The 26,795-nt window shown below is 47.9% G+C and overlaps 1 protein-coding gene across 2 annotated transcripts in view; it reads left to right on the plus strand.

The window, feature by feature from the left end:
- MEI1 (meiotic double-stranded break formation protein 1) overlaps positions 1–26,795 on the plus strand; it is a 3,250,839-nt gene that overhangs the window by 1,900,614 nt on the left and 1,323,430 nt on the right. For both annotated transcript variants that reach the window (XM_078683295.1, XM_078683306.1), the window contains exon 17: positions 23,036–23,130. In XM_078683295.1, coding sequence (XP_078539421.1) covers positions 23,036–23,130 — 95 coding nt within the window. The remainder of the gene's footprint in view (positions 1–23,035; positions 23,131–26,795) is intronic.

A 26,795-nucleotide genomic window follows, 5' to 3' on the forward strand; every position in this document is an offset into this window, starting at 1 on the left:
ACTCCCGAGACTGTCGAGCCATGACCCAAAGGCCTTGAGGGAGCGACGTTGGAAATTGCTGGAGGTCCCGCATTTGTCACACCACCGCTCCGGGTCCAGGTTCCGGGTCCCGGAGCCGTCGCTCCTTGGGCTCCGAGTCTTCTGATTCTGGTAAGTGACGTCATAAAAAGAAGTCGAAGACGCGTGTTTGCTCTCCGACATCCCCCCATTGCTCCTCGGAGGCAGACGAAGGGGACAGGGGCTCCGCCCGCACAGCTCCTCTGGAGCCTGGCAGTCCCACGGTCCACCCGCTCTATCCGGGTCTGTCGGCGACTACCGAACAGGTGTAGGAGTTTCTTGCTGCCATGGACCGTCTTTTTAGGCCTTGGGCTCTCTCCGGTGCGCCTTCGGGCCCACCGGTCCCGTGTCCAGATCCTGTCGGCCCGGCGGCTCCGCCAGTGGATCCAGCCCCCGGCGCCACAGGATCCTACACCATTGTCTCCGGCCCCAGCGCCACGTGTTGCAACTTTGCCAGCTCCGGCCCCAGCGCTGCCCTCGGCTCCACCCTCGGCGCTGCACTGGGTGCCGTTCATTTCCCCTTGCCCCGGTTCCAGGATCTGCATTGGGAGGCGGCGCCGGTCCGGCCCCGGCCGCAGCCGTTCTCGAGGCCTTTTCCTACGCCGTTTGTTCCTTCTCCGGCCCTGCCGCTGCGGCTGGCACCTCCGGTGCCAGAGGCGGAGGAGGACTGGGAATTATCCGAGGACCCCCTTGCCCGGCAGTGTGACTCCGAGCAGGATTGGGTGGACGACCCGGAAGATGCCGTCGACCTTAATGTCTCTTCTGACCCGGGGAGTGCCTCCCTCCTGCCTATAATGGAGGAGGGCGCTTCCTACACGATGGTGCTCCGTCGGGCTGCTGAGGCCCACAACCTCCCCACGGTGGCCCTCAAACCAACCTCCTCACGAGGTGCTCCGGACCGCGTCTACTTCGTCAGAGCTGTTGCTTCCCTTCAATGACGTCCTTACCGAAGTCCTCTTGGGCACATGGTCGCGGCCCGCCATGGGGACCCCGGTGGATAAAAACATCACCAGATGCCACCGCCCGGCACCTGGCGACCCGGCCTTTCTGACCTCCCATCCCACGACTGAGAGTCTGGTCATCCAGGCCTTGACGTCGCAGAGTGCCTTTCCTATGGCTCCGCTGGACAAGGACTCTTAGAAACTGGAACAGTTTGGTAAGCGGTTGTTCTCTTCGGCCAGCTTGGGGCTGCGGTTGGTGAACACCGCCTGCTTGTTGGGCCGCCTCTCTCATGCAGTGTGGGATTCCGTTGGTCAAGTGTTGCCTCAGTGCCCTGAGGAGGTCCAGGCTGTCTTTTCCCAAGCGATTGCTGAAGGTAAGGATGCGGCTAAGTTTGCCATTCGGTGTGGTTTGGACACCACAAACTCGTTGGGCAGGGCGATTTCTACAACGGTGGCGTTGCGACGCATTCCTGGTTGCGTTGGACTGGGTTCTCGCCTGGTGTCCAGAGCTCGCTCATGGATATGCCCTTTGATGGCACCCGCCTGTTTGGTGATAAGGCTGACAGTGCATTGGAGTGTTCTAAGGACTTGCGGGCCACGGCCAAGTACTTGGGTCTTTCTGCAAAGAATCCGGCCACTCCTGGGTTTCGTTCCTTTCATGGCCAGGGCAGAGGCACCCAGACACGTTCCTTCACCAAGCCTGTGCAGAACCCGTGGTCGCGGCTTCCGCAAGGGTGGGTCTGGGAATAAGCGTGCGGGTCAGTCCACCTCCACCCCCGCTGCTCCTACCTCCAAACCTTCCTAGTCCGAGATTCGCGGAGCACTCCACGCCAGTGGGTGGCAGGATCCGCCACCACCTCCCCCACTGGCTCAATATCACATCGGACAAGTGGGTGCAGCGGTAAATGATCAAAATATTGATTCCAAAATATAGACAAACCAAAATATCGAGTCCAAAATATAGAATGGACAAAATATCGAATGGACAGAATATAGACATCAAAAATATCGTTTTGAAGGTAAGTAATGTAATATCGAATTAAAAAATATAGACAGTCAAAATATTGAAGTACATAATATAGTTTATTAAAAATATTGAATTTTTACTAATATCGGATTTTTTAAAGTGTTTTTTATGTTAGTATATGTGTGAAAAGTGTATATATTTTTGTAATTTATTTTAAGTAATTAATTTTATGTTATTTAATTATTGTGTAATTTAATTCTGTAGCGGGTTGTGGGTTTATAGGGGAATAGGGTGGGAAGTAATTTAATTATAATTAATTAAATATGTTAATTAATTAATTGGTATTTATTTAGAATACATTGTTAATTAATTTTTAATTGGTAATTAATTAATTCTTAATTGATAATTATTTTTTATTAATTGATTAATTGATAATTATGTGAATTAAATTAATTTATATTCTGTAGCAGGTTGTGGGTTTATAGGGGAATAGGGTGGGAAGTAATTTAATTATAATTAATTAAATATGTTAATTAATTAATTGGTATTTATTTTGATTCGATTGTTAATTAATTTTTAATTGGTAATTAATTAATTCTTAATTGATAATTATTTTTTATTAATTGATGAATTGATAATTATGTGAATTAAATTAATTTATTTTCTGTAGCGGGTTGTGGGTTTATAGGGGAATAGGGTGCGAAGTAATTTAATTATAATTAATTAAATATGTTAATTAATTAATTGGTATTTATTTTGATTCAAGTGTTAATTAATTTTTAATTGGTAATTAATTAATTCTTAAATGATTATTTTTTATTAATTGATTAATTGATAATTATGTGAATAATTTTAATTTATTTTCTGTAGCGGGTTGTAGGTTTATAAGGGACTAGGGTGGGAAGGAATTTAATTATAATTAATTAAATATGTTAATTAATTTATTGATGTTTATTTAGAACATATTGTTAATTGATAATTAATTAAATCTTATTTGATAATTATATTTTATTAATTGATTCATTGATAAATATGTGAATTTTATTAATTTATTTATACTAGAGTAGGAATAGTAATTTTTACCCCTACGCTATCCAACGCTTTCCCTACTGTTGCACTCTCTGGAGTGGGAATAGTAATTTTTACCCCTCCACTATCCAACGCTTTCCCTACTGTTGCATTCTCTGGAGTGGGAATAGTAAATTTTACCTCTACTCTATCCAACGCTTTCCCTACTGTTGCACTCTGTGGAGTGGGAATAGTAATTTTGACCCCTACGCTATCCAACGCTTTCCCTACTGTTGCACTCTCTGGAGTGGGAATAGTAATTTTTACCCCTACGCTATCCAACGCTTTCCCTACTGTTGCACTCTCTGGAGTGGGAATAGTAAATTTTACCGCTACGCTATCCAACGCTTTCCCTACTGTATCACTCTCTGGAGTGGGAATAGTAATTTTTCCCCCTGCGCTATCCAACGCTTTCCCTACTGTTGCACTCTCTGGAGTGGGAATAGTAATTTTTCCCCCTACGCTATCCAACGCTTTCCCTACTGTATCACTCTCTGGAGTGGGAATAGTAATTTTTACCCCTACGCTATCCAACGTTTTCCCTACTGTTGCACTCTCTGGAGTGGGAATAGTCATATTTACCCCTACGCTATCCAACGCTTTCCCTACTGTTGCACTCTCTGGAGTGGGAATAGTAATTTTGACTCCTACGCTATCCAACGCTTTCCCTACTGTTGCACTCTCTGGAGTGGGAATAGTACTTTTTACCCCTACGCTATCCAACGCTTCCCCTACTGTTGCACTCTCTGGAGTGGGAATAGTAATTTTTACAGCTACGCTATCCAACGCTTTCCCTACTGTTGCACTCTTTGGAGTGGGAATTATAATTTTTACCCCTACGCTATCCAACGCTTTCCCTACTGTTGCACTCTCTGGAGTGGGAATAGTAAATTTTACCCCTACGCTATCCAATGCTTTCCCTACTGTTGCACTCTCTGGAGTAGGACTAGTAATTTTTACCCCTGCGCAATCCAACGCTTTCCCTACTGTATCACTCTCTGGAGTGGGAATAGTAATTTTTACCCCTGCGCTATCCAACGCTTTCCCTATGTTGCACTCTCTGGAGTGGGAATAGTAATGTTTGCCCATACGCTATCCAACGCTTTCCCTACTGTATCACTCTCTGGAGTGGGAATAGTAATTTTTCCCCCTACGCTATCCAACGCTTTCCCTACTGTTGCACTCTCTGGAGTGGGAATAGTAATTTTTACTCCTACGCTATCCAACGCTTTCCCTACTGTTGCACTCTCTGGAGTGGGAATATTAATTTTTACCCTTACGCTATCCAACGCTTTCCCTACTGTTGCACTCTCTGGAGTGGGAATAGTATTTTTTTCCCTACGCTATCCAACGCTTTCCCTACTGTTGCACTCTTTGTAGTGGGAATAGTAATTTTTACCCCTACGCTATCCAGCGCTTTCCCTACTGTTGCACTTCCAGGAGTGGGAATAGTAATTTTTACACCTCCGCTATCCTACGGTAATAATATTGTGTATTTTCTATTAATATTATGTTAATATATATATATATGTGTTAACAGATATGATTTTTTTTTTTTTTATAAGTTAAATTAGTATTTTAATAATTTTAAGGTAATTTAAGTATTTTTAAGTATATTTTAGCTATTTATTTTTTATAATTTTTAAATTTTACATTAATTTTAAGAAATTCAATATTTTTATAATGTATATATATATAAATGATATTTTGGGGTCGATATTTTGGTACTTACCTGTTTGTAGATAGGAATTCGATATTTTGTCTGTCGATATTTTGGAATCTATATCTTGGGTAGTCTATATTTTGTCCCTCGATATTTAGTCAGTGATCCGGGTGCAGCACTTAACCGCATGCGTGCGGCATGATTTCTCCCCGTACGCTGGATTTTGCGGATTCGCACTTTACATGACGAGCTGGGCTCGTCATGAGCGTGCGAGGAGGCTACCTCATGACGAGCCCAGCTCGTCATGAGCGTCGAAGGGGTTAATTCACAAGGGTTACTCCCTTCCCTTTCAGTCCTTCCCTCCAGCCATACCACCTCGGTGCCACCGCATGTCAGTGGATCATTTGGTTCTTCTCCAACAGGAAGCCATGGCCTTCTTGGCTAAGGGGGCCATCGAGTGCGTTCCTGGACAGGAAGTAGGGAGTTGTTGTTATTCCCACTACTTTCTGGTCCCCAAGAAGGACAAGAGGGGCCTGCGCCCCATCTTGGACCGCCGGAGCGTTAATCGCTTCCTCCGGAAGGAGAAGTCCAAAATACTGACTCTGGCTCAGGTCCTGGCTGCTCTAGACCCTGGAGATTGGATGGTAGCGTTGGACTTGTAGGACGCTTATTTTCACATCCCTGTCCTGCCGGCCCACCGGCACTACCTGCGGTTCATGGTCGGCTAGGTGCATTTTCAGTTTGCCGTGCTCCCCTTCGGTCTTATCAGCGCCCCTCGGGTGTTCATGAAAGTGATGGCGGTGGTCACAGCTCATCTGCGCAGGTCTGGGGTGTCAACCTTCCCCTACCTCCACGACTGGTTGTTGAAGGTGGGCTCGCCCCAAACGGGCGTCAGCCACCTTCAGACTACAGCTGACCTCCTGCATCTGCTGGGCTTCTCCATCAATGCCGAAGTCGCACCTGAGTCCCTCTCAGAAGCTCCCCTTCATCGGAGCGGTTCTGGATTTGACGCTGTTTCGTGTCTATCTTCCCGAGCGGCGAGTCTGGGATATTCAGGCTATGATTCCAATCTTTCGTCCTCTATCCCAGGTTTCAGTCAGGTTGACCCTCTGGCTCCTAGGCCTCATTGCCTCCTGCTAGTGCAACATGCCAGATGGCATATGCGGGCTCTGCAGTGGGACGTGAAGTTCCAATGGGCGCAGCATCAGGGCAACCTGTCCGATCATGTCCAGATCTCGGAGGGCACTGCTCAACTATTACAGTGGTGGCTCACGAGATTGGGTCCGCGGCAGATCCCTCTCCCTTTCCCAACTGGAGCACACAGTGATGACTGACCCGTCCCTCCTAGGATGGGGATGCTACTTGGGAAAGGCGGAGATCAGAGGCCTCTGGTCTCCGGCAGGGTCCCGGCTCCATATCAACGTTTTGGAGCTGCGGGCGATTCGACTTGCACTGAAGGCATTCCTTCCCTCTGTCCTGGGAAGTGTGGTGCAGGTGTTCACGGACAAAACCACCGCCATGTGGTATTGCAACAAACAGGGTGTGGTGGGGTCTTGGACCCTTTGTCAAGAGGCTCTGTGTCTCTGGACATGGCTGGAACATCAAGGCATTACCTTGGTGGTTCAACACCTGGCAGGTTCTCTAAATGCCAGGGCGGATGACCTCAGCCGCTGGTGCATGATAGATCACGAATGGCATCTGAACTCAGACATGACGCAAGGTCTCTTTCTGCAGTGGGGAGAGCCTTGGTTAGATCTATTCGCCACCGAAGAGAACGTGCAATGTCGTCAATTCTGCGCGTTGGAATTTCCAAGGCGGCACTCGCTCGGCGACGCTTTTCGTCACGAGTAGAGCTGCGGTCTATTGTATGCCTTTCCGCCTATACCACTTCTGCCCAGAGTGCAGAAGAAGATCAGGTGCGACCGGGCCCAAGTTATCCTTGTGGCTCCGGATTGGGCACGAAGATACTGGTATCCCGAGCTACTCAGCATGGCGGTCGATCCCCCGATCCGTCTGCCTCTTTGGGAGGATCTTCTGTCGCAGCAGCAGGGGACAGTCCTGCACCCGAACCTGCCCAGCCTCCACCTCCGTTCGTGGAGCTTCAGCGGCGACAGTTGACAGCTTTCGACCTTCCTTCCTAAGTCTGTGATGTCATTCTGTCAGCCAGGCGTCCCTCCATTAAAACGGTATACGCCTGCAGGTGGAACACATTTGTGGCATGGTGCTCCCCCACTGGGGAGCACTGGTGGATCCCCTTTCGGTCCCTCTGTCTGAGGTCCTTCTGTTTCTTCTAACTTTGGCCCAGCAGGGCTCTGCTCTGGGCACTATCGAAGGTTATCTTTTGGCCATCTCCGCCTTTCTACGGCTTCCAGATCAGCCTTCTCTTTTTAAATCTCTGTTTGTTAACCATTTCCTCAAGGGCATTACGCAAACGTTTCTACCCGTGCCTTTCATAATGCCTCAGTGGGACTTGAATCTTGCCTTGACCTTTCTGATGTGCGCTCCCTTTGAGCCCCTTCATAAATGTCCCTTACGTCTTCTAACTCTCAAGACGGCTTTCCTGGTAGCTATCCGACCCATGCCCTCACCACGTTTTCAACAAAGCCAGCGCAGCCATCGCACCCCATCTCCGGAAAACAATTAACACCTCCTTCGAGGCAGCAACCTTCCCGGAGAGCTGGAAGCACGCCGAGATCAACGCCCTACTGAAGAAACCCAAGGCGGACCCCAAGGACCTCAAGAACTACTGTCCCATCTCCCTGCTCCCCTTCCCAGCGAAAGTCACGGAGAAGATTGTCAACAGACAGCTGACCCGCTACCTTGAAGACAACAACATCCTGGACCCATCCCAGTCCGGCTTCTGCATCAACCACAGCACCGAGACCACCCTCATCGCCGCCACCGACAACATCAGGATCCTGAAGGACAAAGGAGAAACAGCCACCCTCATCCTTCTGGACCTATCAGCAGCCTTCGACACGGTCTGCCACCGCACCCAAATAGCACGCCTCCATGACGCCGGAATCCAAGAGAAGGCCCTAGCATGGACCATATCCTTCCTCTCCGAAGGAACTCAGAGTGTCCGCCTCCCACCCTTCCGCTCCAAGACCACCGAGATCATCTGCGGCGTCCCACAGGGATCCTCCCTCAGCCCGACGCTGTTCAACATCTACATGGCACCACTCGCCCGCGTTGCACGACAACATAACCTCAACATCATCTCCTACGCCTACGACACCCAGCTGATCATATCCATCACCGAAGACCCCCACACCGCCAAAGCCAACCTCCACAGAGGAATGAAGGCCGTCGCCAAATGGATGAAGCACAGCAGACTGAAGCTGAGTTCAGACAAGACGGAGGTCCCCATCCTCGGCTCCACCCCCTCAGCCTGGGACCACTCCTGGTATCCAACATCGCTAGGAACAGCCCCAGATCCCACGACCACGCACGCAACCTGGGGATCATCCTAGACTCCGCCCTCTCCATGACCAAAGAAGTCAACGCAGTCTCCACGTCCTGAACACCCTCCGTTTGCTCCGCAGGATCTTCAAATGGATCCCCTCCGACACGAGAAAGACCGTCATCCATGCCCTCATCACCAGCAGACTGGACTACGGGAACGCCCTCTACGGAAAACAACAACCAAGCTCCTGAAGCAGCTGCAACGCATCCAGAACGCCGCGGCATGACTGATCCTCGATGTCCCACGACGCAGCCACATCACACCCCACCTGAGAGACCTGCACTGACTCCCCGTCGACAAGAGGATCACCTTCAAACTCCTCACCCACGCACACAAGGCCCTCCACAATGACCGACTCAGCTTCTACACACCCACCCTCAGCCTCCGCTCTGCCAACCTCGCCCTCACCATAGTTCCTCACATCCGGAAAACCACCGCCGGCGGCCGATCCTTCTTCTACCTCGCCGCCAAGACCTGGAACACTCTCCCCACCAACCTACGACAGACCCAGGACCTGCTGGCCTTCAGAAGACTTCTCAAGACCTGGCTCTTCGATCAGTAGCAGCCTCCCCCAGTGCCTTGAGACCCTCACAGGTATGTAGCGCGCTTTACAAATGTATTTGTATTGTATTGTATCACCTCTGCCAGAAGGGTGTGTGAGCTCCAGGCTCTCTCTTCTAAACCTCCTTTCCTCTCTGTTCATCCAGACAAGGTGGTTCTGAGGACCCGTCCTTCTTTCTTGCCTAAGGTTGTCACGTCCTTCCACATCGGGTCGACCATCACTTTGCCCACCTTCTTTCCGCCTCGGCATCCCTCCAGGGAGGAGGAGAGGCTCTACCATCTGGACCCAAAACGGGCACTCGCTTTCTATCTGCAGCGTACACAACAATTCCGGGTGGATGACCAGCTCTTTGTTGGATACGTGGGTGCCAAAAAAGGTCGGGCCGTGCACAAGCGGACCATCTCCCGGTGGGTTGTTCTCTGCATCAAAGCATGTTACTCCTTTTGTAAGAAGGAGCCTCCTCTGGGGCTGCATGCCCATTCCACCAGGGCAACAGCAGCCACTACTGCCTTGGGACTCGGCGTTCCTTTGCAGGACATTTGTAAGGCAGCTACGTAGGCCTCGCTGCACACGTTTACCAAGCACTACTGCCTGGACAGTCAGGTCCGGAGACACAGCTTCTTTGGCCGTTCTGCACTCCGTGACTTTCTGGTGTAATCTTGTTCACAGACCCACCACCGGGGTTGGTATTACTGGGGTATCTATTCTAAGGTAAGGAATCTATCACTATTGTGTCTCTTTCAAATGCACAAGTTACTACTTGTGTAACGATATATATGTAAGAGCCATTAGTTAGTGATAGATTCCTTACCGGCCCACCCATCCTTCCCGTTCTGCGACCTGATTACTAGGGTTAAGGTCATCCCTGTCAGGTCCCTAGTTTTATGCACCAATGGTCAGTATCTTGCATGGCTCTGCGTTCCTGGCGCGGAAAGTTTTGTACAGGACTGACGTCAGCGCGCATGGGTGGCGCCTAAGTAGTCTCCGTGATGTCATCTCGGCGCTTGCGACGCCAGTGACGGACGCAGAGCCGCAGGACGCCACCTACTGAAGCGCAGGGCTACTGCTAAGCAAAACTTTCCAGATCTAGTCTGACACCTGGGGATTTTCTAAGGTAAGGAATCTATCACTAACTAATGTCTCTTACAGATATATCGTTACACAAGTAGTAGTAACTTTATAGAGTGTAACGCTACAAGAGCAGGCCAATAGGTCTCCACTTCAGTGACACAGATAAAAAGGTCCGGCCACAACTAATAGATTCACAAAACATGGCATGCTGTCACCACTTCTCAATATTCTAAACGCAAAATGAAGACAGTAGCCCACTGTGAAGAAAAAGAAGCCCAGCTTGGTGTACCCCACCGGGTCACAGGATATGTCCAGGATCTCACTTATGTCAAGGGACAGGCCTAGGCCATTGTGTACACACTAGAATATGTGTGGCTATGGCTAAAATTAAAGAAACTTGGATATCAGATACTCAGAGGGGCACATGGCTGTACACCACACAGATGACATTCCAATCCCAATATGCGTTATCAAGGTGAAAAAAGCTTACACGAAAATGATGCCAATAGCACCACAATGGTCATTTAAGGATCTACTTCTATTATAAAAAGAGACATACGTTTGCTGTGCAGGCTAGACTTTTTAATCAGGGAACACCGCAAGATTCTAAACTAAAACATGTCAGAGCTTAACAACATGGCTCATGAGCTCGTCAAGTGAGAGCCCTAGTTGTAGGCGATTTTTTGACTGATTATCAAGCACTAAAATAGATGTTTTTATTTCTGTGAGAAAGCATAGCGAGAACTGTTTTTTAATTTGTTGTGTTGTACATGCAGCTGTATGCTTTTATCTTCAGCAGAACCATCAGAAAAGAAAGTATTACTTTACATCTAGAATCTCAGAGAAGTGGGAGAGGGCACTAGATGGGTTTGAGTGCTAGAGTGACCTCACATAGTTATGAAGGAAAGAATGGTGCTCTGTGGGGAGGAAGGAACTGAATGCTGAAAAAGGTCATATGGCGTAATCATTGAATAATTTCAATGTACTTTCTTTCAGTGTATTTAGCTCACTCCTTACCAGTACTTTATCACGACGAAGGGCACAGAAAAAGGAACCTTTGGAGCTGTTAAAGTTTTAAAGACTGTATTCCCAACCATTATTTACTCTTTATCTCTCAATTGAGACTATAAGGGATTAGGAATATTTTTTAATGGATTGAGTGATATTAGATATCAGGCGATAACACCTGAGTAGCTATGGTTAAGTCAAACCTTCCATTGAAAAGGACGTTCTTTGTTTGGTTAATAACTTTGGTGCTCTCCACCCCATGCCATCTATACCTGAAGTCCCCCATGACTACAATACTCATTCCAGTTTCCATGCATCTTCCCATTTGTGGGGATGTTTCAGCAGTCCCTCTGAATGTCTACCATCTTGCACCTCCAGCCTTCCGTACCTCTTTCCACTGCAGCTGTTTTTTACCCATGCCAAAGCAACTTAGTTGGTTTCGCCACAAGTCTCTGACACCTCAGAGGGTTGCTTTAAGGTGTGTACGTGGATCCATGGTCCAGTATTATGGTGGGGAAGACAGCAGATGAATGGCTGGTCTATCCATTTCTCACATATTTTTTATTTTATTTAATTGTTAAAGACTTTTTCATTTTTTAAATAAGTGTATTATTTATTTATTTATTTATTTTATTTATTTAAAGAGTTTTATATAGCGCTGGCTAGACCCGGTGGTATCAGAGCGCTTTACATGAGGTTCAACAAAATTACAAGATTACATCAGTTTCAATTTACAACAGTTGCTAGAAAAAACAATTACAAGAGCATAGAGAACGAGATAAGTGGAGTGTAGAGGGGAAGGTGGGAAGGGTAAAGGGGTGGGGGGGGAGATACAGCAGAAAGACGAAAGAAGGTCTGCCCAAAGTCCGGCTGGGTAGGTGACGGTCGAGGGGGAGTCCCAAAACCCATCTCCTCTATAGCTATCAGGTAGCTCCACTGGGCTTTGGCCAAATAGCTAGGTCTCAAGGGAAACATTAAAAGAACATGGAGGGCAAAATAATGGAGCGTAGAGGAGAGGGTGAGAAAAAGGGAGGAAAGGGGATAAACAACAAGGAGAGACGAAAAGAAGTCTGTCTAAAGGCCGACTGGGTAGGTGACGACCAAGGAGGGAGTCCACGGCTCATCTCCCCTATAGCTAAACCAGGTAGCTCCATCGGGCATCAGACAAAATAGTTCAGTCTCAAAACATTGAGAGAGGAGAGAAGGAGAGACATAGATAGAGGGAAGATGCGGGAAGAGATGACTGGAGAGATGAAAGGAAGTCTGGCTAAAGACCGACTGATCGATTCTTCTATTTGCAGATTCCTTTAGAATATTCCAGGCTCTAGACTAGATCTGGACATTTTAATAGCTCTTCCATGTTAGAAGTATCAGTATCAATGCCAGAAATGGAGCCACAGCAGCATCACTGGAGCCATAAAGCTCCCACCCCGGAGCCTGATGTCAATTCCTTTTTTCCTTGCTCTTGTGCAATGCAGATCTGGAGCTTCCTGTCTTGCGCTGACAGTGTTTCTCATGAATTGGTGCAGACTTTCACGGTCAGATGTCTATCATGGACATCCTTGACATTTGTTTGCGGTGCCTGGGTTTGGAGTATGACATGAGGTTGCATGACTTCTACCTCAGTACGCATCTGATGACCATCTACGAAATGGAAGCTAAACACTTCATGGCCTGGGATAGAAATGACCGTCAAATTTCATGACAGTCCCAGCCAAGCTCTAAGTTCCCCTCTTCAAGGCTTTTCAGGAAGATGCGCCACACGCTCTAGAAGTAGAACCAACACCAGTCGTCTTCAAAATGTAAGCCCCTGAAGCATTCTTTAACCCCTGCAGAGTCTTTATCACAACCGAAGCGAGTTGTGATTCCACCTGCTGTGGACGCAATGCCTGGTTGTGGCACCACTTCTTCCTGAAACTTAGCCTTTGAGGGCTTTACAGGTGCTGCCATAGTACCTGATGGTGTTTCAGGCTTACTCTAAGCTCTAGACTGATCCTGCCTTTTTACCTCAGTGCAATGTTTCAAATGTTTTTACGCAGGCAGTAATCTCCTCTGATGTGCTCTCCGGCCCCATTGGACCTTTTTAAACCCTTGTTGTGTTTATGCTGGCGGGTGCCGCTCGAGGCTGTTTTGGTCGGACACTGATACTGGACTGCTGCTTTACCTTTGCCCCTGGGAGATGAAGTAATCTGTGTGGACGGCGGCAGGAAGAGCGGGACTGCGAGTTCCAAGAACGCCAGCGGCTTGGTTATCTACAGCACCTGCGAGACTCTTCCCCCTTGACCCCGCCCCCTCCCGGGAGCTTAAACCCACGCCTCGCGGCCCCCGCTTCGCGGGAGCCGCTCGAGGCTGTTTTGGTCGGACACTGACACTGGACTGCTGCTTTACCTTTGCCCCTGGGAGATGAAGTAATCTGTGTGGACGGCGGCAGGAAGAGCGGTACTGCAAGTCCCAGGAACGCCAGCGGCTTGGTTATCTGCAGCACCTGCGAGACTCTTCCCCCTTGACCCCGCCCCCTCCCGGGTATCCTGAAGGACCATTGGCCATAAGAACAAGACAGGGTTACGCGCCACGTGGGACGCGCGCGGGCTAAGCCCGGGCAAAGGGCGGGCCGTTTGAGGCCATTAGAGAACGGTAGAGACCAGGCCGGGCCACCCCCCCAACGCCCTGTTTCCCTGGTTTTGTTCTCTGACTGACTACTTGGTCGACCATCGGTAAGACGCTCTATTATGGCCAGCAGGGAAACTAGAAGCAAGGCTGCTTCCACTATTTCCGGAACACTGGACAAATTTCTTTTCAAAGCTAATCCTGTATCTAATAAGGGTACCTCTGTAACCGAGGAGGGTGTAGAAAGTTCCTGCTTATCCTCGCCAGGTTTATTAACAAACACCAGTACACCGCTCCCGCTTGATGCGACCCACCTATCCCTAATGGACAGTATTGACCAAACTATTAAGTCAGTTTTGCAACAACTCAGGACACCGTCATCTGCGCTAAGGGACAGAGGCACATCACGCATTACTAGTGATGTAGAGTTCTCCCCTGTCACAGAGATTGCGCCGCCTGGGGATCAGGGTATGGTTGATAACCTGTCGGTGCATACGGGTGATAGTGAGGATCCCATAACTGAAAAGAAAAGACCCAGTAAGCCCAAAGGCGCTAAAAGGATCAAAACTGATTATGTAATACCCATTGTGGAGGAAAATTTGGGTGCATCTGAGTCTCTAAGCTTGGGAAAGAATGGGGCAATTTCAAGTGTTCTATCTATTGCATCTACACCTGTGTTCACACAGCCATTTATATTTGGTGGGGTTGCCCCCAACACTTCAGATTCCCTTATTGCCTCACTCACCGCTGTCTTCAAAAGTCTCTTGAATCCTCTTATTCTTAAATTGGACTCAATAGAATCGAGATTGACATCGATTGAGAGATTCAGTGTGGGCACTGGAGCACAGCCTGGGATTGGAGCACATTTCGATGGAACACAAGGGAGTGGTATGGGAGCCCCCTGTCCCCCCCTGTCAACTATGGTTCATGTTCCTTCACTGTCTACAGCTCCTACTGGGGGAAAAAGTAACAACATTACAGTTCCCGTGACACAAACTGTACCTGTACCACTCCCCAGGTCAGTGCCCCCGATCCCTCCCCCTGGAAGGTCAAAGCAACCAGCTTCGGCCAGACCACCCACCCAGGCGAGACCAACAAATGTGTTAGCTCACAGCTCTAATCTGCAGGACAGCCCCAAATCTAGGCGTATGGCAGTTAATCTGCCCCTCTAGGCGGCGGGCTATACTGCGATACTGACGGGGGTCCCTGAGCTGGCCAACGGCGCAAAGGAGTCTTATGAATTCTTACGAAACAAGGTAATCAGCTAGCTTAATATCCAAATGCCACTTCCATCTGATCTAAAGGGAGAAGTTCTTCTGGTTAGAAGGGTCCCGTGGGTTGGGTATACTGCCAAGAAAACTGTGGGGGATTGTATAATTGTCAGCTTCAAGAGCCCCCAGGTTGTTACCTATATTTGCAACTGGCTCGGCAACATAGGTAACACATCCATTGAATTGGTCCCTCTTTCGTACTTTTACCCTAATTCTTACAAACCATCTCTGAGGAAGGACGACGGATGGACACGGGTGGGTTTTGCTGTGGACGGGACTAGATACAGGCCCAGGCACATCGCCCATCCTACTACTTTAAATTATGCCCATCCAAATAGATTCAACTGCCTTGATGAGGTAGATTGACTTCGAAGGGGTCTATCCTTGCAATCTTGCCAAGTCAGCGTAATTGAACCTATAGGATAGGGGATGGGTGCTGTAGTGACTGACACTCCAAATAGAGAACTGGAAGGTTGTGGTTTGAAATCGCCTGGCTCTAGGGACCCTGCAGTGACCCGACCCGTAAATCAAACTGGCAATGTTCAAACCCCCCAAGCTATTTGTGTTTCTAACATAGCAACTATTGTCCAACCCACCCAGGAAACAGAAGTACGGTGGCCCGTACTCCTTAATGCGGGCATTACACCCGAAACAATTGACAGGTCCCCCTCTAAATTTATCTCCGAGACACTGAAGGTCCTCTCCTGGAATGTGGCAGGTATTGTAAATAAAATACATACACCAGACTGGGAGCTCCTATTAGATACTACTGATATCTGTCTCTTCCAGGAGACGTGGGCTAGGGACCCATTGATTAGAGTGGGTTTTGCAGTTTTTGAAATTCAGGCTAGGTGGAGTGGAAAGGGGAGACCTTCGGGGGCCTAGCGATTTGGGTAGCTAGTCACATTGGATGTATTGCGGAAAGCGTTCCTACGCTCTCGCGGGACATCCAGTGTGTACTTCTTAGGTGGCCCAATGCAGTAAAATCAGCAATTGTAAACGTTTATTCCTGTCCTGTCAGTGTAGCTAAGGAATCCCCCACCCTGGAAGATCTCTCGTCCTTTCTAGGGTCACTGCCAAGTGACTATAAAATTGTGATGGGCGGAGATTTCAATTGCCACTTCGAACCTCTGGAAGGTTTAAAGGAGGGCGCCCTTACCACTGAAGATGACTTTTTGGGTGTTCCACCCTGCTCATCCCCCCATCCCAAATCTTGGTCCCCACTCGCGGTCCAAATCATGTCCCTCACCTTAAACTATGCACTGAGGGCTTGTAACGGTCGCACCCCGTCAGACAGCCCCTCATTGTGTACCTTTAATAGGAAGGATCACGAATCGAGGTTGGATTACATCTTTGTCGACCTAGGTTTATGGTCCAAGGTCCATGACTTCAGAGTATCCCCCAGAACCGATAGTGACCACAATGCTCTCCTATTGGATCTGAAATATCCCGCTCCTGTCGCTGAGTCACAACCTGCCAAATCTCACGACGACCCAGGTAACCTGGCTCTTAGTTCTAATAGGCGAAGGGTAAAATGGGGGAAAATTATAAGTTCAGAGGAAAGTATAAGAAAAATCTTTGACATAGCTCTCCCGAAGTTTATAGAAATAGATGATCTAACTGAACAGCCTAGATCCCCAGATTTTAACAATAAATTGGCAATCATCCATGAAAATCTGGTGGGATCTCTAGCGGAGGTTTTTTACCCAGTGGCAGCCCCACGACGCAAACAGTCCCGAACCTCAACATGGTATAAATCATCCTGCAAAAAGGTTAAGTCAGAGTTAATTGCCGCCATTAAAGCGGGCGCAGACAGGGCCACAGTCGCCAAATTTAGGCGTCAGTATAAGGAAGCCATGGTCTTGGCTAAGAAGGAGTGGGACTGGAACCATTGGCAGGACCTCTCCTCTGCATTAGAAACCGGGATTCGAAAAACTTTTGGACCCTGGTGAACAATGGCACGGTAGAGGTCAAAGGGCAGTGGAATCCAACATCGCATCATCCGCCTGGGAAGGCCACTATGGCAAACTGTATCAAGATTTTGAACAGCCCGCCTATGAAGTGGCCCCTGTTGATACACCTATCCCCGCACTTGGTTTAGAATTTACCCTTGGCGAGGTGGTTAGTGCAATAGAGAGATTGGCAATGGGGAAGGCCCCGGAATTAGATAGATTGCCCAGTGACTTATTCAGACAACATCCTGAGATTTGGGGTCCGTACCTCCTTATTCTCTTTAATGCCATCCTGGGAGGTATGGAGATCCCCTGTACTTGGCTGGGAGCTGAGATAGTGCCAATTTATAAAAAGGGTTCTCCTCTTCTCCCAGCCAACTATAGGCCGATCAGCCTCATAGATGTCCCCCAAAAACTCTTCTCTCGTCTCCTTCTGGACCATCTCAATGGTTGGATGGAGGCAAATGAAATCCTGAGTCCCCTCCAGGCTGGCTTAAAAAAAAACACGTCCACCATGGACCAGGTCTTCCGCCTCATCCTCCTGTATTGGAAAACGGTGAGGATTGAGGGGGGGAGGCTATACATGGTGTTCGTGGATCTGAGGTCAGCCTTTGATCTGGTTCCACGAAAAAAACTCTGGCAGGTCCTCAGGGAGTTGGGTGTCCCATCCCAACTGTTGCACGCCATAATCAGGCTCCATGATGGCAATTATGCGCAGGTTAGGTGTGGGAGGGATGGAGCGCTGTCATCAAGGTTCCCTGTTCTCAGAGGGGTAAGGCAGGGTTGCGTCTTGGCGCCAACCCTGTTTTGCGTCTTTGTCAACAGCGTTATATCTCACCTTGACAACGTTAAAGACAACGACGCCCCTCTCTTGGCCGGCAGGAGGGTGCCAGCTGTTATGTTTGCTGACGACACCCTCCTGCTTTCCAAAACCCCCATGGGGATCCAAAGGATTCTAGATGGATTTGATCTTTTCTGTAGACAACATGGTCTAGAGATCAATACAGAGAAGACCAAGTTCATGATCTTCAATCCATCCACAAAAACCAGACCCAATCCCACTCTGGGTTCAGTCAGTCTAGAAAGGGTCACAACCTTCCAATACTTGGGGGTAACATTACACGAGAACCTATCCTGGGACCCCCAAATTGTAAGATCTCGGCTTAAGCTGTCTCAACTTTCCGGTGCAATTTTGAAGGTTGCAAATTCCTCAACCTTCAAACCGATAAGTCCGGCACTGGAATTGTATAAATCGCAGGCCAAAGCGGCCGCATCTTATGGCAGTGAGTTATGGGGGCATAGAGCAGGTCCGGTTCTCGCCAGCGTCGAAAACAACTTTCTCAGACGTCTTCTGGCCCTCCCCCGGAGTACACCTCTGTTTCCCTTGAGACTGGACATGGGTTTACCATCTATCACTGCTGAGCTGGAGTCTAAGCCAATAAGATTCTGGCATAGACTTTGGTCCACCAGTGAGCTTGCCCATTATAGGAGTGATCTTGCCCATGTAATGGACCTGAACCAACGAGATAAAATTCCCTGGCTGACTTTCGTAAAAAAAGAACTGTACCGTTTAAAATTACCTGAATTATGGGAGGCTCCTGAATCGGGTTGCCAAAGGCTCTCCCGCAAACGTTTAGTTCAGATCCACAAGGAGAAAAGCTTGGATCTCCTCCTGACCTCAACTAAACACGGCACCCTAACTGAACGTTCTTACAATCCAAAAATTCATATGAATTCGAAGGTTTTATGGACATCATTTATCCCATTTTAGCCAGGAAGCTGTTTATACAGTGGAGGCTTGGCACTCTGCCTGTCAAAACCTTCACTTGTAATTGGCTTCACGTGGATGACAAAATCTGCCCAGGCTGCAATTCCCATGATGAAGATGAAACACATTTTCTCTTTTTTTGTCCTGCATACCAGAGACCAAGTAAACACTGGTTGGTCCCCTTATGCAGGAACCTGGGTTTTAGGAGCCACATGCACGTGCACAGAGTATTAAGAACTAGTACTCTGCCCCACATAGTCTTCGCAGTGGCAACATTTATTTTTGCTATGTGGCAGATCAGGAAAAAACTGCTAAATGCACAATTGTCGTAAATATGAAAATTGTCTCTATACTATGGATTGTGCTTTCCGATCTTGCTATGAATTGTCTTCCCTAATTATGAATTGGTTTCTATCCTTATCATGTCTTGAACACCCTGGCAATCAATTCTTATGATGTGTTTTTATAATCGTATTCTTTTTTTAATATAAATGTCTAAATGTATTTGCAATGTATCTTTTATGGTCTAGAGGACCGAAATAAAGAATTTTTGGATTGGATTGTTTATGCTGGCGGGTGCTTACCCAGCCTCATTCAGGTCCTTTTCTCCTCCGGCATAGCCATTCTCATCATGTCATGCAAATGCTGACTTTCTTGTGGGCAGATCCCTCTCAGGTGTCAAAGACGATGCCACCGAGATATCTGAAGCTGGGAGTGACAACACAGCCCCTGGGGGCAATAGCCCCAAAATATCCCCTGTGGGCAGAAAACCCACTAGGCACCAGGGACTATTTTCTTTCTTTAGAGTAGGGGTGGGGTCTGCCTGAATGGGCATGCCCATGCCCCCAGCCCTCCATAAAAAATGGGCACAGTCTTTCTGCCCCATTTGGGGGCATATTGTGGCAATAGCCCCCGATCTGCCCCCGTCGGGTGGCAGAAATCCCACTAGACACCCTGGGCTATTTTTACTTTGTGTAGGGGTTATGCTGCCCAGAATGAGCATGCCAATGCGCCCAACCGCCCAAAAATCTAATGGGCACTGTTTTTCTGCTCCCCTGGAGGGCAGATCGTTGTTATTACACCCAATCTGCCCCTCCCTCGGGGGGCAGAAAGCCCACTAGGCACCAGGGATATGTTTATGGGCATGTGAGGGAGCAGCCCCATTGTCAAGAGTTGCTCCCCTTTTTTTTAGATACGCATTTTAGCCGTTTCTGCACATCAGCGATATGTTTAGGCTCATCTGACTCCAAAGGGGGGGCAGAAAACCACTAGATAATAGGGAAAGTTTCTGTGTGTGTGTGAATTGGAGTTTGGCTGACGGTCTGCATGAACTGGTGTTAGGCTGGCTGTGTGTGTATTGGCATTTTGCTTGCAGTGTGTGTGGACTTGTGCTTGCTTGCGGTGTGTGTAGACTAGCGATTGGTAGTGGTGTGTGTGGAGTAGCCTGGCGGTGTGTGTGGACTGGTGCTTGGCTGGCAGTGTGCTTTGGATGGTGCTTGGCTGGCAGTGTACGGGGACTGGCACTTAGCTGGCGGCTTGGACGGACTTTGCCTTGCCTGGCGGTGTGGCTTGCGTGAATCCCCCAGCGTTTCCTTACCCAGAATCCATATTAAACGTCAGATTTAGCTAAAAAGTCAAATTTTCCTCAAAAGCCACACCTCCCCAGGTGTCTAGTTTTGAGAATGTCTGGGTTTGATAAGTTTCCATAGATGCCCGCCGAGTCGGGACCAAAAACTCAGGTGACCCCCTTGCAAAACTAAGTCTTTTTTGTGATCGATAATTTTGAAGTCTCCACAGTACGTTTTGGGCCATTTCCTGTCACTGGCACTAGGCCTACCCACACAAGTGAAGTGCCATTTTTATGGGAAGGCTTGGGGAAATTCTGGGCAGGTGGAAGTTTGTGGCTCCCCTCATATTCCAGAACTTTCCATCACAGAAATGTGAGGAAATTTTTTTTTTTTTTACAAAGTTTGAGGTTTGCAAGGGATTCTGGGTAACAGAACCTGGTGAGAGCCACACATGTCACCCCATCCTGGATTCCCCTGGGTGTCTATATTTAAAAAATGTACAGGTTTGCTAGGTTTCCCCAGGTGCCGGCTGAGCTAGGGTCCAAAATCCACAGCTAGGCACATTGCAATAAAGGGTTCGTTTTCACTGGAAAAACGGGATGTGTCTATGTTGTTTTTTGGGCTGCTTACTGTCATGGGCACTAGGCTTACCCACACAAGTGAGGTACCATTTTTATCGGGAGACTTGGTAGAATGCTGGGTGGGTGGAAGTTTGTGGCTCCCCACAGATTCCAGAACTTTCCATCACAAAAATGTGAGGAAAATGTGTTTATATAGTTTGAGGTTTGCAAGGGATTCTAGGTAAAAGAGCCTGGTAAGAGCCACACAAGTCCTCCCATCCTGGATTCCCCACACAAGTGAGGTAACATTTTTATTGGGAGATTTAGGAGAACAAAGAATAGTACACAAGTGTTATTACTAATTGACTTTCAATGCATTTCTGCTCTCCAAATGTAAGTCAGTGTGTAAAAAAAAAGTCAGTTTGAAAAATGCCCTCTAATTCACATGCTAGTATGGGTACCCACAAATTTGGAGATGTGCAAATAACCACTGCTACTAAACTCCATATATTCTCATTCCGTAAATAAATAGGTTTCCTTGGTACCTATTTTTAACTCTTTTTATTTTACCAAATGAATTGCTGTATACCTGATACTCAATGAAAAACCATTGCAAGGCACAGCTCAGTTATTGGCTTTGGGTAACTCAGGTTGTTTGTGAACCTACAAGTCCGCAACCAGAAGGGTCCAGTGGACGTAATGGTATATTGCTTTAAAAAATCTTCCATAATTAGAAGAAGTTGCAGGTGAATGCATAGACACAAATGGCAGTATTTTTTAACTCAATTTCAATATTATTTTATTTCAACTGTTAATTTCTATAGCAAAACCTTGAAGTATTTACATAAATGATCCTTTGCTAAATTCAGAATTTTGTCTACTTGTCAGAAATGTATAGCTTTCCAGGATCCATTATTGGTTGCACACCCATTTCTACCACTAACTGGAAGGAGGTTGAAATCACAAAAATGAGGAAAAATAGGCTTTGTCCCAGTAAAAGGCCAAAACTGTTTAGAACATTTGTGTTTTCTGAAAAAAGTCTGCCTGTTCCTGAAATCTGGGAAGATGGAGATTTTAGGACCGCAAACCCTTTGTTGATACCATTTGCAGGGAAAAAAACAGACGCTTTCTTCTGCAGCACTTTTTCCTCATTTTTTCCCCAAAAAAACAAAATGTTGCAGTATTTTGGCTAATTTCTCGGACCCCTCCAGGGGAATCCACAACCCCTGGGTACCTTTAGAATCCCCAGGATGTTGGAAGAAAGGGACGTATATTTGGCGCAAACTGCCCAACATAGACGAAAAAAGGCTTAGCACGGGGTGAAAAGGCCTAGCACTAAAAGGGTTAACAAATATTTTTGTTTTCAATAAAACTCCCTGTAGGCATCATCTATCCTCTCAAACATATGATTGCTCTGTTAACCTGCAGTGAAATTAGGCTACCAAAATGCTGAACATACAGGCTTACATACGTTGGAGAAAGATATTGACGACACAATAGCTATGACCGTTGTCCCTGATTGATGACCGTTTCAGCAAGGGCTGCTAGATTACAAGACGCTTGTAGCACTTATATTGTAAAAGTGTCCTGCACATTATGAGGAACCGTGTGAAATTTAAAGTGGAAACAGAATTTACACCGACATCAGCAATTTAAGATATTTTCCATTTCAGGGCTCCTGGCACACAGTATGCATTTGATTGAGGGACTAGGTCACAACTATTTTTTTATTGACCGCCAGGAATTATCACTTTCATTGATATGAGTGTATGTAATTATCTTGGCCTCAGAATTGTATACTTGGCTGCACATTAGTATCCCATGAAAAGAACACTTTATCCTGAGCTGGGCTTTTTAAAAAGTTGCAGCACAGCCAATAAGCAGCATCAACATTTTCATAATGATCATAATATGCCTTCCTACACAAAATGAATGCAGGGGAAAGGGAGCCTATTGCTAAGAAAAAGTTGGAAATCTGTAGAATGGGTTTGACAGACTAAGTGGAGGCTGCTGTGGTATTTGAAAGGATGACCAAGAGTGAAACTTTGCCATGTAGAGAAATTTCTATGTATGATGGAATAATGTATGCAGAGTTTTTGCAGTAATTTCTGTTTATTTTTTGGTCGAATTCTTTCCTCCTCTTTAAAGCATACTCTCAAGTGAGTTGTCTGGCTCTATGAGGGTCCACATATTTACAGTGCTACTGTTTGTCTCCCTTCTGGAACATTTGACATTTCTGGACGTTGATTGATGTAATTTGTTATTATTCGTGATGTAGAAGTTATCCTGGTGACTAATGGATATAAAAAACAAAAGCATTTTCACACGGACTTCTAAACGAGCATAATTTAGGAATAATATTTTAACATAATAGCCCTAAAATGGGGTTGAATGCTTTAGTGGATAGGTGCTGAGCAATATTTAATCGTATGCAAGCCTTGCACTGCTCATGTATTTCACTTGAAATTAACACCGTCTTTTGAAGCTAATGTGTTTTGTTTTGAAGTAACTCCAACCTGAACCAAGCAAGTTCTGGTTTCCTCTGCTGCTTGTGCTGTGACTTGTTTTCAACTACTCAGTGGAAATGTGATTCCAAGTCAGGTAGGTGGAACTCTATACTGTGATCTATTACTTGGGCAAGCTGCGGGTCTTAAATCCCCCTTCCTCAAAGTAGTATATAACTAGGGCTCCCGGTTTTTATTTTTTTCTACATTTCCGTCTGTATTTATCCATATTTATTTTTTGCAAATTTTGTCTGTATTTATCTATTTCTATTTTGTGTTTTCTGTATAAATGAAGCTGCCATGGGTATTTTCCACATTTGACTGATAAATGTACATTTGCATTTGAATGTCCCAAAAGGTTTCATCAGTATACAGTGCAATAGCGTTTTCTGAAAACACTTGCATTGCAGAATAGCACAAATAACTGTGGATCTGCACTTAATTAAGCTTAATTAAAGCTTAATTAGGAAATGTATTGTCTTTTTTTCATCTCCCCTACCTCTCAATCTGTACACCTACTGACATGGCACTCATGATTGACAGTAGAAAAAAAATCTAAAGAAGAAATATTTTCCATATATTTCTGTATTTAAAAATAAATACAGACTGGAAAAAAATAGTTTTCTGTCTGTATTTATCTGTAAAAATCAGTAAAAACTGAAAACTGGGAGCCCTATATATAACACACACACACGCGCACACACATACAACCCCCCCCCTCTTGAAGTGCCATTTTGTAAGTATTATATAGGATACTTTTTGGAACACCAGAGTAAATAGGTTGATGAGTTGTGGTTATACAGATTGACAGGCTTACGGCCTGTAAGTGAAAAGGAAACGTCATTCGCATTACATACACTCACCAACCCAGTCCTTAATTTGACAGAATATGTAATTGATTCTAGAAGATTTCTCTCGGCTTTCGAAAGTGAGCTTTCGAGGGAAGTCTAGGGCACTTCTATACTCCTGCGATGTAAGATTATATGACATTTTGTTAACATCAATTGTATAAGTATTTTATAAGCGGCAGTAGATCTGGGTGCTCTCCACAATAGTAGTCTCAATCCCCATTGAAGATCACTATTTGTTATATCATTCGCTACATCAATCTGGGGACAGACATCATCTGGAGGTCCCCACTCGTCGGTTTAGCCCAGTTTCATAGTCAACAGCAGTTGAAATGGGAGTTACTTTTTGCGGTATAACACTTTGTTAAGAGGGTTTAAGTGGTTTACTGTAAATATTAAACGGAATAATGTATCAAAAGAAAATCTATAAAATGTAATATGTGGACATCTGAGCTTCCACTATCAAATCCTTTGCTTGATTAAATTGTACTGGCATTTGACCAGCCCACTAAATTTCCGTAGCACTTCGTTGTTATGCCTGACTGAGGTCAACTGTCTTTTTGAGGCATGTCCATGCAACCCTTATGGACATGGCCTTCGATGGCTGTTGCCTTTTTGGTGACAAGGCAGATTCAGCGCTCATGCGCCACCTCCTGCTCGTTGGAACTGTCCATGGCACCATGCCACCCCCAGTCTGCCTTCCGTGGCTACAATAGAGGCTACCAGACACGTCCATTTCCACCCAGCAGGTTCCCCAGTTGTTTTTTTTGGCAGCGACTCCCTCCAGCTTTGGGGAACCCAAAGCCAGAGTTCTGCCAAGCCTACCATCCTCATCCCTCCCAAGCCCCACGCAACCCCGGCAGCTGCAGCCTTCAAACCCTTTTAATATCCCCTTACAGCATCTCAGGCAATCAGTTGGCAGTAGGGTGAAGCACTGCCTATTCTGCTGGCAGTCCATAATTTTGAAAAACACAATCTCTTGCAGGGCTAGAGGGATGTTTATAGACCAAGCCTAAGTATTATCCCCCGTAGGAATCAACAAACAACTACAAACTTTGGGGTCTAATTAGGGATTCAACCGTAATCCTCTGCTCGTCATCACCTTATCAATAGTACAAGGGTACGAACACAATAATACTAACAAACCAGATCACAAGATGTGAAGAACCAGTAACGTGAGTCACCCCTGGTGTAGGATTCCCATCAACAGTCTTGTAATGATCAATATTATCATGGAGGGCGTGGCTTGGGCGCCGATGAAGCAGGCGGCGTGAGCCGATAGCTCCGCGCCCGATCCCCTGATTAATCCTGCAAAACGGAGTCGCAGTTGGCCTGGGACCGAGGGATCAGTGTCGGAACGAAGGCGGCACAGTTCGCGACCAACATCCTGGCTGGAGGAGGTCGAGCACCGGAGTTATCCTGGTTGAATCGGAGCCGGGGCAGTCCGAGACGGAGCACCCAAAATGGCGACGGTCCCTTCCTGGTGACCTTGTGAGGAGCGGACCGGCTTTGAGATCTGCGGCCACCTGAGCGGAGGTGAAGCTGAGGAGGGTCGGCGGCTGCCCGGCGCGGAGTTCTGTGCCCTACAGAGGGTCGCTGTGGGGGACGACCGGTGCCGCCTGGTGGCTGGGGAGATCAGACCTGCGCACCAAGATGGCGGACACCGGGCTGACGGTTGAGGAGCAGCAGTGATCCCTGGTTGGAGATCGGAGCTCGGTGGAGGCTCGGGGCAGGTTCTGGCTGGCGGCGGCCACTGCCCACGGACAGACCGGAGCTGAGCTGCACTGGCCGCTATTGCGGCGAAGGGCGGACTGTGCCTGCTTCTGGTGGCCCGGGAGTGGACACGTCCCATCACGAACGAGCGTGGGCGACCCCCCGGTGATAGCGGGCACTGAGGAGCTGAGAGGGGCCGCTGGTTGTGAGGGGTGCCCCTGGTGCGACTGCGGATTGCCCGGGGCTCATCCGGGTTGGACAGAGCCGCCACTGGACGATTGGGCTTGCCTGACGGAGCCCGCTCGCGCAGGAGGTGACGGAGAGCCCCGGTGGAACGTCGAGGAACTGTGCGGTGCCCACCCGCGCGTCTGGTAAGACTGACCGGCCGGAGGGCGGGCCGCAGTGCGGGACATCCTGGACGAGAGCCCTCCTGATAGCTCCTGGTAGCTGGGGACTGGAAGTGAGGCCTGGGGCGAGGAGCGCAGGAGGGACGCCTTCACGCTGCACGGAGCCGACACTCGCCTCCGAGTACAAGCGGTGTTCAAGCATCCCTTCACTGCGCGGCTGTTGAGTGGTATATCATTGGGGCGGCGAGTGTATCTGGTGCTCTGTGGTGGGGAGGACTGAGAGGCCCTGGAAGCGGGCGGTGCTGCCCAAGGCAATCAGGGGATGCTGGACCGTGGAGTGGACAACGGGGCCTTGGAAGGTGAGGCGACATTAGTGGGGTGCCCGACCTGATCGGGGAGACCCTGGGCAAAGCGCTGCCAGCTGATGGTGGGGAGGGCCCCTGGAAGGGTGTGAGGTGCGGGACCTGGACTGGCTGCGGCGGAGGGGGCCTCCCTTTGGAACCTCGATTATCGGCTGAGATAGAGTGTGGAGACTTTGGGGCCCAACAGGCGCAGGTGCTTGGGGACCCGGGGCGGCCCGGTGGACCAGGACCCAAGTGCGTGCAGGATACTGTAGGTCAAGTGGGTGCCCGTGCGTAGGCCTGGCATGCGGGGGGGCCTGGGACTGTAGTGCACACAGGAGGCTGCTTGGATTATCCTGGGTTCAGCGGAGGTGTTTGTGGAGGACCCAACTGCGCAGCTACAGGCGAGCACGGCCGTCCTATAGCGGAGCCCTACAGACCTCTGAAGCGGAGAGTCGCTCCCAAAGGCGCTAACCAGCGGGACGGTGAGGAGTGCGGCCGGAGCGATGAAAC

The sequence above is a fragment of the Lissotriton helveticus genome, chromosome 1_1, assembly GCF_964261635.1.
Source record: "Lissotriton helveticus chromosome 1_1, aLisHel1.1, whole genome shotgun sequence".
In the NCBI taxonomy this organism is placed as follows: domain Eukaryota; kingdom Metazoa; phylum Chordata; class Amphibia; order Caudata; family Salamandridae; genus Lissotriton; species Lissotriton helveticus.